This window comes from Oppia nitens, unplaced genomic scaffold (assembly GCF_028296485.1).
Source record: "Oppia nitens isolate AA-2021 unplaced genomic scaffold, nextdenovo-longstitch-racon4-pilon3 scaffold18_pilon_pilon_pilon, whole genome shotgun sequence".
NCBI lineage: Eukaryota > Metazoa > Arthropoda > Arachnida > Sarcoptiformes > Oppiidae > Oppia > Oppia nitens.
This window is the reverse complement of record NW_026533197.1, coordinates 683,850-700,209: the sequence shown is the minus strand read 5'-3', so window position 1 is coordinate 700,209 and position 16,360 is coordinate 683,850. Positions and strand designations below refer to the sequence as shown.

At 24.4% G+C, this 16,360-nt stretch overlaps 1 protein-coding gene across 3 annotated transcripts; it reads left to right on the top strand.

Annotated features, from left to right (window-relative positions):
• The first annotated feature begins 8,785 nt into the window (after positions 1–8,785).
• Positions 8,786–14,179, top strand: LOC128965992 (vang-like protein 2). Of its 3 annotated transcripts, none has more exons than XM_054312789.1 (3): positions 8,786–8,912; positions 10,488–12,211; positions 13,700–14,179. In XM_054312789.1, exons 2-3 carry the CDS (start codon positions 10,633–10,635, stop codon positions 14,125–14,127), a joined length of 2,007 nt encoding a protein of 668 aa, XP_054168764.1. In that variant the 5' UTR covers positions 8,786–8,912; positions 10,488–10,632; the 3' UTR covers positions 14,128–14,179. The 3 variants fall into 3 exon arrangements, with proteins under 3 accessions (XP_054168764.1, XP_054168765.1, XP_054168763.1); XM_054312790.1 differs by lacking the exon at positions 8,786–8,912 and adding an exon at positions 9,224–9,242; XM_054312788.1 differs by lacking the exon at positions 8,786–8,912 and adding an exon at positions 10,360–10,414.
• The last annotated feature ends 2,181 nt before the right edge of the window (positions 14,180–16,360 follow it).

The window sequence follows — 16,360 nt, the reverse complement described above, 5'->3', positions numbered from 1 at the left end:
AGTAAATTTAAAATAATTTATATTAAATTGAATCTTTCAATTTTATTAAATATATTTTAAATTACTTATTTTAATTTAAAAATTTAATTTTAAATGTAATTTTAATTAAGAAATCACATATTAATGCACTTAGTTTTATTTTCATTAATAATTTTATGTAAATTAAAATATACCGTAAAATGGTTAATATATGCTAATAATGGCTATTTTAAATTAGTCAATTTAACCATAAAAAGATATAAATTAGTTTAGTTATAATATTGACAATATTTATACTTAAATTTATATTTATACTAAACTAACTAATAAACTAAGTTGATAAACTAAATATCTTACATAAGTAAATTTAAAAAATAAATGTATTATTTTATGCTATAATACTATAATATAAATATTTAATTATTAGCAAAGATTTAATATTGAATTTTTATAATTTTTAAACAAATCTATTCACTAATACTGTATTTAATATTATTTGATTATTAATAATTAGAAATCAGACAACTATTTTAATGATATCAAATTGATAATAATTTGTTAGGTCATTGAATATTTATTTGAACAAATGTATCATTCATTATACATTTAAAAAATATCTTTTCGTATAAGTATTTTTTATATACTTAAAGAAAACATGTTTATAAAATTTTTTGATAAGATTTATTACATTTTTATCTTATTTTTCTTATGATTTTCTATAAATAAATATCACTACAAAACTATTGATTCGTCACAACTTATATTTCACACAAAATTCCGGTCTTTTCTTTTAAAAAAAGATGAAAAGAAATTTAATTTTTAATTCATATCCTTATAATATTTTGCTTTTCTCGCATAAAAAAATATTTTGATTTTTTCAATTTTTAAAAATATAAAACTATTAAATATAACATTTAAATGAAATATTTTTGTCATTTCTTATTACAAATAATATAAAATATATTAAAATAAATGTCAAAATAATGCCTATTTTAAAATCCTTATAAAGATTACATAAACCCTTATTGTTTTTTATATTATTTATAATCGTTTATCTTAAGCGTTATGTAATATAAAATTTTAGTTTATTTTATTATTAATTTTTATGTTGAAAATTACTAAATTACTAATTTAAATATGCATTTGACTATTGTCAATATTTGTGTAAATTCTATAATATTTTAAATAATTGTTACTAAAATTAAAAGTTAATAAATGAGTGGGTGAATGCATTTTAAGTTGTAAAAATTTAAAGATATAATACAATACAAACAATTTATAAATATTTTATGGTTTAAAATGATTACAAAATTGGTTATTAATGACAAAAAAACTATTATAATAACTAAAACGGCATAAAATATACAAATATTGTTGTAATCTATATTTATATGATTAAGTAGTGTGTACTTAACATATAATGATATCTGATTTAATATAAAAATTTAATTAAGYAAATAGAGTATATTTTTGAATAAAATTATCTTTATAAAACAGTATTTATTATTTTAAATGAATGTTAAAAAATTTTTAAGTAATTTTTCATTTAAATAATAAAATGTGAATAAAATCAGCAAATAAATATGTTTTTGATTTAATTTTTAAATAAATTATTAATCCTAATTGGATTATACTTAGCTATGTGTTTGCAAATCCTGTCCTAAATCATAAAATTAAAAACAATTTTTAAAAGCTTTAAAATTTATTATTATGTAAAAATTTGTGTATAAAAATATATCAAAACAGTATTAATTAAAGATAAACAATAAATATTTTTAACTCTGCTATTATAACAAAAACAAATTATAATGTGCATTTATTTACACAAAAAAATAAAATAATAAACCCATGCAATATGCACATCAAAAAATGTTATAAAATAAATAACATAAACTTATAGCTATTTTACTGTATTATTGCAATGCTTAAGGGCACCGGTATATTTGGCCAACTATAAGGTTAAGGTACGTGAAAAAAATGGCAATAACTTTCATTTTAATATATTTACATTTTTATATTTTTGTTATGCCTAAAGTTAACATAACTGTTATATTATGTAATTTGTTTGCTATAGAATATATTCTAACTTCAAGTCATGTTTTATATAATTTTTCATTTTAAATGAGAAAAATTATACCCGTAAATAAACACACACACACATACATACACACACACAAACACATACACACAAACACATACACACATACACACAAACACATACACACAAACACATACACACAAACACATACACACAAACACATACACACATACACACATACACACAAACACATACACACAAACACATACACACAAACACATACACACAAACACATACACACAAACACATACACACAAACACATACACACAAACACATACACACAAACACATACACACAAACACATACACACAAACACATACACACAAACACATACACATAAACACATACACACAAAGACTAAATTCACAAAAATATTTAGAATGTGTTTAAATGTTTGAGTGAATTATTTAGAGAAATATCTTAAAATGGATGGAAACACACATTTGGTATTCACTGTATATCAATAGCATCTGTTTGTATGCTTATAGTAGTCATACATAACCAATAGGCCATAAATACGGTGCATATGTGGACATTACTGACAAATTTCCAAATAGTCAGTTATGTTATTAGTTTGCTTTGAACCATTAAAACCAATACAACCATTGCTAACATTGCTCTACATTTTTGTACAAATAATTTATATATTTTGAGAAACGCTAAACACTATSAAAAAATTTGTGTGAATTCAAACAATAATACTGTTATAACATAGAAAATCCTCTCAAGTATTGACTATTCAATAGATTTAAGTGTGACTTCTATTGTAGTGTAAAATCTATATTAACTCAATACCACTGACTTCTTCAATATCTTTTACTTTAAATGATGGCATTAGAGTAAACCTAATAGAAAGAGAAAAACTAAGAAATCCAAGAATTATATATATATATGAATGAATAGACAGTTCAGTAGTTCTGGATATGATAGATATGCCGGTTGTGTAAGCACATGGAGTCCACCCAAACTATCAACTATATATATATATATATATATATATATATATACAGTATATAAACCATATAAATAAAAAGCCAAACCTAAATTAGTAACACATTTGACAACAATTACCAGAACATGGGTTGAGCTCATCCATCCACAGCTTCGTAAGCACTGGCAGTTGAGTGTTATATAGTAAAGAGAAACGGGAGATGCACTCAATGGATAACATTATTATTGTWACAATTATATGTCAATTYATTTTGCTTTTACTATTTAATTAATCATCTCTATTGTCACAATTGATTTACTTTTAATTAACTTTTGCTCCAATTGTTTATCATAAATATAGTTAACTACAAAACTTTTGTTATAATACAATCTTTTTTGTTACTAAAAACGAYATTTAGTTAGTGTAATGACTAAATAAGTTAATTATTATATTATGTAAAATGATTTAATAATATTATATTTAAGTACAAAAACATATACTTATATTATTATATATGTTTATATAAAAATAATTTTGAGTTTATTTAATATTTCATTTCTTAATTTTTTTGAATATATTCAAATAATAAAAAATTTAAATTATGTTTTCTAAATTTATAATAAATAAATAAATTTTCAAATAATTTAACTTTAAAAGACAATAATTTTTTAAAGGTATTCATAAAATTTAAATATCAGTGCATTAAATGAATATAAAAATTCTCTCAAATTAACGTAAGGGTTACTCTCATATAAACCAAAAATCGCGTTTAAAGTAAACTAAACAAAAATTTAATCAAAACTCAAAGCGAAATACTTGAGGCATAATATCTTATATTAAGAAAAATGTCGTTAATTTAGTTGACATTAAAACGAGTGGAAACCCTATTGACAATGAACTCACTCAATGAATCTCTTTAGGGAAAAGCCATCTCATACTGTACTTCAGTAGCTTTTTAGCACTATTTTATGCYTTTATATAATATATATATATATATATATATATTTCAGACAATATTAAACTTAAAAAAGAGGCATCACTTTCATAGTTAATGKTTAATGGGTTATTTATAAATAATATTAAGTAAATTAATTGACTCTAAGATATGTCTTCATTGAGACAACAAATTAAAGCAATAAATAATTTGTTTAACGATTAAACTAAAAAAGTAAGTGAAAAGAGAGACATATACTACTGTACTCTCTCTCTCTCTATATATAAGTGTTTGACTTAAACTCAGGGAATAAATATAGAAATATTGTGCTTTCATTTCATAATATAAAAGATAATGTTTTTGTCTATTGAGCTCAAGTAGTATAGTGTTTACATATTAAATATTTTATCTTTTATGGCTTTAATAACTCTATTTTTACTCGTGTATAGGGAATAGAGTGACTAAATGTACGGCATTTTAATGAGTCTTTTTTTGCTAAAAAATATTTTTATTAAAACAAAATAAGTATAATAGAAAAATAATCTTAAATAAACAATAAATGATATTTTATAGTAATTATTTTATTTAAATAAATATTTTAGTTATATTGCGGTGTTATGTTATTAAGTATATAAAGACAAAAAAAAAAGTTGGTCACTCTGGTTGGAAACAGTATTATAGCTTACCATAAAATATAAGTCCAGAAAATATTTTTCTCACAATTTCCAATTATAGTTAACTGTTATTGATGCTATAATTTTTTTTATAAAAATATCATAGATTTACACATAAAATGGTTACAAACAGTATCTAAATACATTATATTATGAATACAATAAAAATAATAATAAAAGGTTTCATATAACAAAAATGACAAATTATTAGCAAAAAAMAATCGTAACAACTTTGTCTTTTGGTTTTTATTATATATTTATATCAATAATATTTTCAAATTATAATTAAATTGCTTAAAATTTTTTTATTCAATATATTTTAATTTTTACTAAAACTGTTTAATATTTAWATTCTATTTTTCAATTAAATTTACATAAATTTCAAAATTCAGTTTGTATGCATTTTTATTAAATTAAAATTTTTTCAATTGCTGAATGATTTGCATCACATTTATACTGTATTTTATGTAATAAAATATACGATATTCTATTAATAGTAATTATTGTAAGTTTGTTTACTTAAATAAAATTGATTTTTTTTAATTATATTTAAAACATATTATATGATTATATGCTGTGTTTGTTTATATGCAAATGCATGACTTATGAAACGATACATTTAAAGTTCATGAAATATAATCATTTTTTATAACACAAATTGTCATTATTATAAAAGCTATTGTTTTAATTCATATATCATTAGCTTATTTTGAAGGCATTGGTTTTGTTGTAAATTATATACAAATAAAAATACAATTAATTACAACTGAATTGTATAATATATTATACCGTATTATTTTAGTACGGAAATAGAATAATAACCTTTAATTATATCATACAATCTCTCTCTCTCTCTCTCTTTCTGTCTCTCATTTTTTCTTTCTAATATATAATATATAAATTACTATTATAATAGTGAATTACACATGAATTTATATTGAATTCAAATGTGCATTAAATTCGTGACATTTACTTTTCTTATGTAAAAACTAAGTATAGATTATATAATGTAAAAGATATAGTATTAATAAATATATACAATACTAAACAAAATACAATCAAACAGGAAATATTAGGCGCGAGACATGAATTCAATGCATGGATGGCGTACTCTCTTATGGTTTTATAATTAAAAGTCATTATCATATCTTTGGTACTCAAACACCAAAGTTTTCATTTTTACTTTACATACCGTTCAGTATATAGTATATGGTTTTATACAAACATTATATTTGGTTTCATATGGTTGGTCCCAATGAATTGCTTAATACTACATCCGCAGCCAAACACTTAGAGAAAGAGAGAGAGAGAGAGAGAGAGCATCAAAGCGTCAATAATAGGATGTGTTGCAGATGTTGCCAAACGCAACAATAATATTCATTTTTCTCGCAAACCTTTTTGTTGTCTTTAATTTTTTCCCATTTCTTGTGTTATATAAAACTTGATTCACTTTATTAGATAAAACATATTTTGAGAAATAGTTTCATCGTTTGCCAYAAACTTAGAACTGATTTCTTTGTWTTCTTTGATTTCTATTAAATGTGAATCAAATGTTTTTATGGCTCTATTATTAATTCAATAGTTTTTATATATGATTCCCAAACTGATTACTAAAATGAATATATTTTTTGTGATCAAAATCTGTGGTTATATTTGTTTTCTCATTATTTGTAAAGTCTGTCTTTTTCTATGAGAATTGATTTTCAATTTACTTGTTATATAAAATATATTTAAATATTTATTGAATTGTATTTGACTGGTCCTACAAAGGAAAAGGTATTACATTTTATATACCTTTATATAATAATAATATCACTTTCCTTCTCATATATATTCCGATGCAGTATTGGAAACACACTTCTCTTATAAGATGATTACCCGAGAGATCACTGAATTTTTGATGACTATCTCAACAAAAATACAGTAAAAGTATTTTCAATATCCAACTGAAGAGAGTTAATGTAGGAAACAAAACCCAACATTAAAGCAAATATTATAGTAAACTATAGTTTCCTTAACACTAATAATAACATCGTATAAAAACATTTGAAAAGCTGTATATATTTATATTTTGAGTCTCAAAAATTTATAGATAAATTGCATAACTTTTATACGTTTTTAATATAAATATTTGATATCAAAAAATAAAAATAGAGACTATATTTAAATGCTTTTTACTTATAATAAAATACATTTCATTTTTGTTTTTGTCAAAACAGACAAAAATCAATAAAACCTTTTATATTGATTCACATCAAAGACTTTTAGCGAAACATACAAAATAATTCACTGTTTGTTTCACTATTTTTCTCACACAATCTACACATATATTGGTATATCACTTGATAAGTGTATCAGTCAGGGTATAGCCATTCTGGGAAGGGTTGGATAATAGTGACTAACAATTTGAAAATATCTTTTATCCAAAATTTTAAAGTCAGCAAAAACCGACAAATCTAAAATTTCCTAATTTTTTATTTAAACAATACTATAGTATCTATAAAATTGTTTAACAATTTCTAAAACAGATTAAATATTTTGATCTCTAAAGACCCCCCAACTCGAGTAAACCCTGGGCTTTGAGCTCAATATTTTTATTAACTTTTTTCTATTGATTTATAAAAATTTCTCGACATTTCTTTCATTTTTATGGAAAACAACATTATTTCTCATAGACTTTGGATTATTTAATTGCATATAAAGTTATACTGTATATCATATATACAGTACTCTATTATATACTTTTTTAAAAATATAAATACGATAATATTTTTGATTATTTTATATACTTTATATAGATTTGCTTTATATAAAAAATTATTAATTAATAAGTTATTAGTGGTTTGTTATTTATGATGTCAGCGCTAATTGTTTTATCAATATTTTAATAAATTAAAAGCAATTAACAAAATTATATGGAGTGATGCAAAACACTTAGATATAAATAAAATGAAGAAATTGTAATTAATTTGTTAATCAATATATTTATAATTGTATTCAAATGTTTGACTAAATAGTTGCCAACACTGAGCACAAGCAAACAGATGGCGTGCGATAGAGAAAGCAGGTTCTCATCAGTGATGGTAACGCATGAAGGGCTGTGCGATCGGCGCCGTCAGTCGTATACCGGAGTTGAGTGCCGTCTACTCGTCAGTCGAGCCCTTGAATGTAGTATTTGGTCGACAGTTCGTTCACTGCTCTCACAGGCATAGCCTCACTACCAGAGCTGTAGTGCTGTATATTTTATTACTTATATGTGCTGTACATACCTGTGCTGTGCTTTTAATGGTATAATCAGCGCATTAATGCCTTTATCTCTTTAACTTTCTTTTATGATAGTCTTTACTATAATCAGAGATTGCATTTCATGAGAAGTTGTGTATAAATAGTATAAAATTTTGTATTACTCTCACAAATATTTCATTAAAACCAAAGTTAAAACTTGTTTAAAATTATTTTATTTATATATAACTTATGGAAAGTCAATAAATTTATTAATTTGTTTGAATGCAAAGATAATTAATCTTTTGTTTTGAGTTGTGTCTGACAAAAAATAAATAAAACAATTGTTAAAATTGACTTTTATTGCTTATATTGCTGTACTGTCTATCTATTGGATACAAAAAAGTGATACAAACTTCAAGACAGCATTTGATATACGGATCAAACATTCTGAGACAACATTTGTGACAATCAGTGGATAACATACCCGTATATATATGATTATATATATATATATTCTCACACTATTAACGCTTATGTGAATTAACTACCAAATATTAATTGTATTTTAATTTTTTCTATGATTTAAGTGTTGATTTTGATGCAAAAAACCCAATGATTTACTTATACCGTATATACTGTAATATATATCTTGTAATAGACGTTCAAATGTGCGCCAATTAATGGCTTGTGTGGAGACACTTGTCTTCAAAAATTACAATGTATTCAACTTATGGCTTATGTGTTGCCTGTAATCATGGCTTTGTCTATATTAAGACTAAACTATAAAATTTAATTTGGAAAGTGTACTATTAGTTGCATTGAATATAATAAATAATTATAATAAGTTGATCCAAATTACTTATAAAGCAAAACATGTTTTGAATGTTTTGTAAATTTATTTTATTATATACTATATATGTTTTAACAAAACATCTATTGTTTTTGACTGCATTTAAAATAGTGTATATGATATGACACACCTTAACGTTTGCCGTAATTGAATGGATGAATAATTTAGAAGAAATACTTCTTACATGTTATGGTATATCTAATCTTAATTCACAGCAATGGTATGTTTTGATATACATTACGTTATACTTATTATATACAAGTATATACTATATATACAGTATATATATATACAGTATATATTGATATTTTTTAGTTTTGCTAAAGTTTAGCAATATTTAAACATTTTATCAATGACTGATGTGTTGAAAAGTTAATTTTTAAATAAATATATAGTTTTAACTAACACTTGATATTATTTTTAAGAATCAAATGCTTTTAGTAATTATATAAAGTATTACTGTATATGAGTTGTTATATTTCAATGTATTACCAAATGATATACCGGTAATACTGTATGGTTATACCTGTTTAATGTACATCACTATAACGTTAGTAATCAATCATAACATTTCCTGTACCTCTTTTGTAATATTATACAAATTTGAATAATATCAATGATATTATATTATGTTAATATTTTATTTATATTATATTTTAGCTCAATTTTATTAATTCTTCAATTTATCAAATTATATTAATTTTTATTAAATAAATATGAAATAAATCATAAATATACAGTATTATAATTTTACAAAATAGTATTTTATATTCATTAAAAAGTTATAACAAAATAATTAATGTTGGTTATTTATAATCATTTTAAAACATTATATTTACAGTATAGTATGATATAATATTAATTAATTTTTGCTAAATATAATATAATAATTAGATATATTTTCTGACAAATGTATATTTATTTTTATTAAGTTGTATTTATAAATTGAAAATTACATACGCTTTTATACTATTAATATTATTATTGAATAGTTTTAGTATTCCTAAGCATACAATATAATATTTTTCATACAGTATATAAAGTCAATATAATTATAAATAAATATAATTTTAATGAAAAGTTAAAAATGGATAAATAAAGATTGAAGTTTTAAGAAGTGATTATATTTAATAAAATCATGTTTGGCTCTCAACAGCCATTTTGCAGACACAGGCCTTTTCGGTCATTTATTATAGCCTCCGGCGATCTCTTTGTTTATATGTACTCTTTATATGTTATATACATATATACGTTACCTGCCGTTCCCATCAAATTCACTGAAGCCTTGTTTTCGTGTCTCTCTCTCTCTCTCTCTCTCTCTCTCTCTCTCTCTCTCTTAATAATGACTTGAGAACCAAAATACATTAAAATATCATTTGTTTGCAGCACTTGTCTATCAATGCATACATACTTAACATCCAATCAATTTAATAAAATTTTTTTATATATAGTATTAGGATTGTATCGTTATATTATATAACTTATATAAACTGAATTTACTGTAAATTATGTTAGAGGTTATCCTGTGTATTAGTTTAAAATAATTTTTACAATAATCAATAAATTAAAGACAATATTTTAGCACATTTCTCAAGTGATATTCAATGAATGGCAAACTAAGAAATAATTTATTGAACTCAAAATTGAAGAGTTAGTTATAAGTTAAAACTTATAATACATAATCATTAATGACTTTTAGACACATAAACTACAGTATATAATGTATTACATATTTGAGTTCAAACATGTTTTAATGTTATTAACTATTAATAATTTTTTTGTTACCTTTTTACAGATAATCTCAACACTCATTGTAGGCGTTAAAGATTGAGACCATTAGCCGATAGGACGGGCATAAAGTGTTTATCACTTAACTGATACTTGAATGTATCAAAAATAATTATAAACCGGTGGAAGGGTTGGCACAAAGTCTAACTATTATGATGAACACAACACCCATTTGGACGGCTCAAGACATACAAGGGATTCAATCACCGTTAAACAGTTCCATACAATTGCCTACATTTAAGGTCAATGTGGACACGGAATCGGTGCGATCGGGTTATAGTGACCGTTCAAAGAGGAGTAGGGGTCACGCATCACATAGTGTGACCCATAGTGCCAGCAATAATGTACTGATAGGCAACCATATGAATCATGTGAATCATATGAATAACCATTTGTCTGGCAATCATATCAATCATGTGAATCATATTAATAACAATCACAGTCTTTATGGTAACCATAATAGCCATCGCTCTCATAATCACACATCAGGTCATCAYTCGTACAGAAGTTCCAGTCGTCACTCACATCGGTCGACACGTAGTGACCGGGCGTTTGTCAGCAAATTGGAGTCACCCGATGAAAGACATGAGGGTCGACCTGAAGTGATTGAAGTGCAAATATTACCTCAAGATGACAACTGGGGCGACAACACAACTGCCATCACTGGTAATACCAGTGATCACTCGGTGTCTGCTGAAGATATCAATAAAATAGGTAAAGACTTGTGGAGAGAACAAAGTTTTTTATTTCGGTGTCAAATGTGGTCGGGAAGTGTAGTGACGGCTTTCCTATCATTTTGTGCCTTTATATCACCCATTTTGATGGTAGTGTTGCCAAAAGTGGATGCACTGGAGTGGAAAACCCTTGAATGCGGTCCTGAATGTGATGGACTGTTGATTAGTTTTGCATTTAAACTATTGATATTATTAGTGGGCAGTTGGGCTATATTTGTGCGCAAACCACGTGCAACAATGCCACGTATTTTCGTCTACCGGGCTGTTGTGATGGCTCTAGTATTTGTATTTATAGTGTCTTATTGGCTCTTCTATTTGGTCAGAATTGCTGAAAAACGTTTCAATGACTACGATTTGGTCAGTTATCATAGTATAGTCCAGTTCGCTGTATCACTTGTGGACGCCTTACTATTTATTCATTATTTAGCAGTTGTACTCATAGAGATCCGACACTTGCAGCCCCAGTATTACATCAAAGTAGTCCGATCTCCTGATGGTAAGAGCCGTAGCTATAATAGCGGTCAGTTAAGCATACAAAGAGCTGCCGTTTGGATACTTGAGAAGTACTACAAGGACTTTGATATATATAACCCATACTTGGAATCACTTCCCTCAAGAAAGAGTCGCAAATCTAGTGTTAACTCTAATCATATAAATTCAACGACAGCTGCCATCAAATACTATGATATTGAAGGCATTACTAGTGCTCCTAATAATAATTCACAATCTTTAGCTGGTTCCACATCAATGGGCATTAATATGACAAACAATAACCGATTTATGAATGGTATCAATGGTAACAGTGACCTCAGGAATAGGAGGGATCGAGACAGGGATAGGGGCGACACATCTAGTCATCATCACAGCCATCATCACCACAACGAGCGCTTCTATGAAGAACACGAATATGAAAGAAGAGTTAGAAAAAGGAGGGCAAGACTTATCACCGCAACTGAAGACGCCTTTACGCATATCAAGAGAGTACAAGAAGACAGAGGTTTGTATTGCACTCTAAGATATCATATCTTAAGCTAATATCAGTCTTTTGCGACATATTTTATTGATAAACATAATACTAATTAATGAGCTAAAAGTTAAGTCATTTGTAAAACTGCTTTCAGGCTTATCTCTCATATAGACTCAAACATACCATTCCTCATAAGCTTTGGTGTACTATTTGTCAGCTTTATTGACTCTAATTGAAAATCATTTCCAACTGGTTTTCCATAAAAAATATTACAAAAACTAAATATTTTTTTGAGAAATTATTAAATGCTTACAAATGGTCACATATTATGTGACTTTTAAATGATAAGAGTTAGTATTAATGAGAGAGAGAGAGAGAGAGAGAGAGAGAGAGGTTATTATTTTACATTAAGTTATGTTATCTGAGATCAATAATTTGGTTCATAAAATCTACTTTTTGAATACATCTCTAGTCTGGGAAAAAGCAAAGTTGAGAAATAATAGTATTTATATTATTATATATTTTGTTTGTTTGCTGTGATATAAAACAAAAGAGTAGTAATTCAGATGTGAGTCTTTCACAATCGGATGAACAAAGATTTGGCTCATATATACACTATATATTGTATATATAAACTCATGAAATGCTTACTTAGTTTAGTGTCACTTTGTTAGACGTTTATTATTATTTCCCGGGAGTGAACAGCACTGGTAGCCAACGCACCAAATGATTATATGTCAACATACATGTATGTCTGCCCAATGACAATATATGTCCTCATCACATAACTATTATATACAATATGCCRTAATATCAGTTTTTATAGCATTTTAGTTGTTTTGTAGTTTGGGTTTTGTTAATTGCAATTGAAAGCTACAGGAGCTGACAATATGAACACCATATGAGTTAATATATAACAATAAACATTATCTTCTGACGTAATGATCAGTAAAACTTATATACTATATATACTGTATATGTAGTTATAAGTATATAGTGAACAACACATTTATTACATAAGACATACCATTATTTGAGATGTGGTCATCAAATATAAGAAAATATTAAAATATCTAATGAAAGTAAACCGACACTCATTAAGTCTCTCATAAGTTATTATAATACTGTAGATTGTCGTATACATTGGCATCGCTTTGAACAATAGATTATATACTGTATTGTAGTATATTATATATATTCAACTAAATTTGAAAAGAAAATAGTGAATATTTGATGATAACATAGTTATTTCAACTATGTGTCTAATATTAACTTTAATTTTTACACAATAATTATAATTAAGTCATCAAATTATTGCATTTTTATTTGATTTATTACAACTAAATAATATAATAAAGTAGAGAAATATTATCAATAGATGACAGATCAATATAAATGATACATTTAATACATTTAATACATTTAATATTATTATTATGTTTACCGGTACTATATTATTACAGACATGAGAGTGTTTTATGATTGTAATGAATTGTTGTTTGAAATTTATATGATTAGGTCCGGCCATTCCTATGGATCCGAAAGAAGCGGCTCAGTCTATATTCCCATCTCTGGTGCGATCGTTACAGAAGTATTTGCGGATCACTCGACAACAACCGCGTCATTCAATGCAATCCATATTAGATCACTTGGCTCTCTGTCTGAGCTTTGATTTGAGTCCCAAAGCATTTCTCGAGAAATATCTTGTGTCGAGTCCTGTACTTCAGTCGGATAACGAACGCAAACCATTACAGACCTGGAGTTTAGTCTGTGATATAATGCTGTCGAGAAAGATTCAAACGGGAACTGTATTTATGTTAAGACAGGGAGATATCTCACTATTGGTATCTGTCCACGAGTTACCACACTTTAATATTGTTGAAGAAGTTATTGATCCCAAGTCTAATAAATTTGTCTTTCGTTTAAACTCCGAAACCTCTGTTTAGTTAATACATAAGGAATTTAATAATAAGTAATATTAAATAATTAAATATGATGTCAAATATAATTTAATTACTCATTGTTTTTAATATAAGTAATTTTATATGTAATAATAATTTATTAGAAAGCTATTATTGAAATTTTATTGTATAATTTATATTTATTTACTAAAATTTATATGTTGTTTAAAAAAACATTTTAAATAACTATTCTTGCAATTTGTTTTGATATACTCATTAGAATCTTATTATTTTATGATTTTATTTACTTTGATATAATGTACTAAAATGTTTTGTTTTTAATTATACAATAATTGTTAATTAATATAATTTTTGACTTTATTATTTACCAATTTATTCAAAACTTGGATAACAGACTGATTATCAATACTTGTGCCACACATTCAAACTATCATTAGTTATCTAAAAAAATTTGGTTCAATTTGATATATACATTATATAACATTTTTTATAAAACAAGAAATAATGTGTAGAATATACAGTGTATTTCATTTTGTAGAGAATAATGTAATATCAAATTTTTACATCAATTAACTCAATGAAAAGCCAAATTAAAGTTAATGTTATACAAAATATTTTCAAAACTTATATAAAAATGATGCCAAAAGAGCTCTGTTTGTTAACATCATTACAATTATTGATTATGACATTAAAAAACAATTTTATATTACTTTCGCCCTAATTGTCAAACACAATGTGTTTTCTCAAAAGCCTTTGTCTCATAATATCATAAATCAATCAAATGTTAACTCAATTGCATATCTCTATACCATTTAAAAATGTTTTATAATTTTTTGCATATAAATTTTATTATTTAAAAAAATGACAAATTAACAAATAATTTACATTATAGTAATATAATGTATTAAAAGATTATTATAATATTATTGTATTATAATTTCACAAATATAGCAATTATTATTTAATGTGTAAATTTATTTTGATTGCACATTACATAAAAAACTCATGTAAATAGAAAATATTGCAATAAAAAATTTTTATATTTAAAAATAAAATGTTATAAAATGTAATGATTGCTTATTTTGTTAACCATAACTTTTTATCGACAAACTAGMGATATATTTGTGRACAAGAAATCCATTCCTCTTYATCATCAATGGCTAATTGATATCATATTTAATATTGAATTAATAGATATAAGTGATGTTAGGTTTAGCAAAGATATATAATAATTGATATTAATTCTAATACAAAAATATGTGTTTAATAATCTTAATATACAATAACATATAAATTGTTAAATTTAATCTTTTATAAATAATATACAATATTTAAAACTTAAAAAATAATAAAACCATAATTCAGATGTCATTTTAGAGTTATAGCCTTTTTTTGACAATCAATTAAACAATTTGAGTAAAATTTATTTATTATAAAATATTACTAATATTAGCTACACTTTTGTCCCATTTTTCAAAATTTCCTTATTTTGAACTCTAAACAACACATTTTTATGATGTTTGAAAAACAAATATTATTTTAAATTGTATTTTAATGGCTGTATTAGACCCGCATCAGACTCTTTTATTTGATCATATAAAAATGGCAAATAATGGTAATGTCATTAATAATTTTTATTTAATTATAAGGTTAACTAATTAAAAAAAAGATTGATTATCATAAATATATTCATTATAAAATTGTCTATAACATTGACATTGGTCATTTTAATCTATATTTTCTATTATTTAAATATTATTTAGAATTTAGATTTTAAATAAATTTTTACTAAATTAACTAAAGGACAAAGTAATATTATACGGGGTATAAAGTAATATAATTATTAAAAATATAATTCATATTTTAGTAGTACTGTATTATATTTTATATCATGTATTCATTTATTATAATCAATAAATAAATAAATATATTTAAATTTAATTATTACATCAATTAAATTGTTGATCACTTGAGTAATGCTTTTCTTGAATCAACAATAACTATACCGTAAGTAATAATAGTTAAATTAAATCCTAATTTTACGTTATTATGACTTTCAATGCATACCAGCAAATGCTGAATGAGATATCAATAAAAACTGATTTGATTTGAATTACACGTATTATACAAACAAACTAAATATCGTAATGTTATTATCATTTGATATATTTATTTAAAAAATAATTTAAATTATATTTTATATACAAAAGATTATATTTTAAATTAAAATGAATTATAAAAATTAAATTATAAAAAA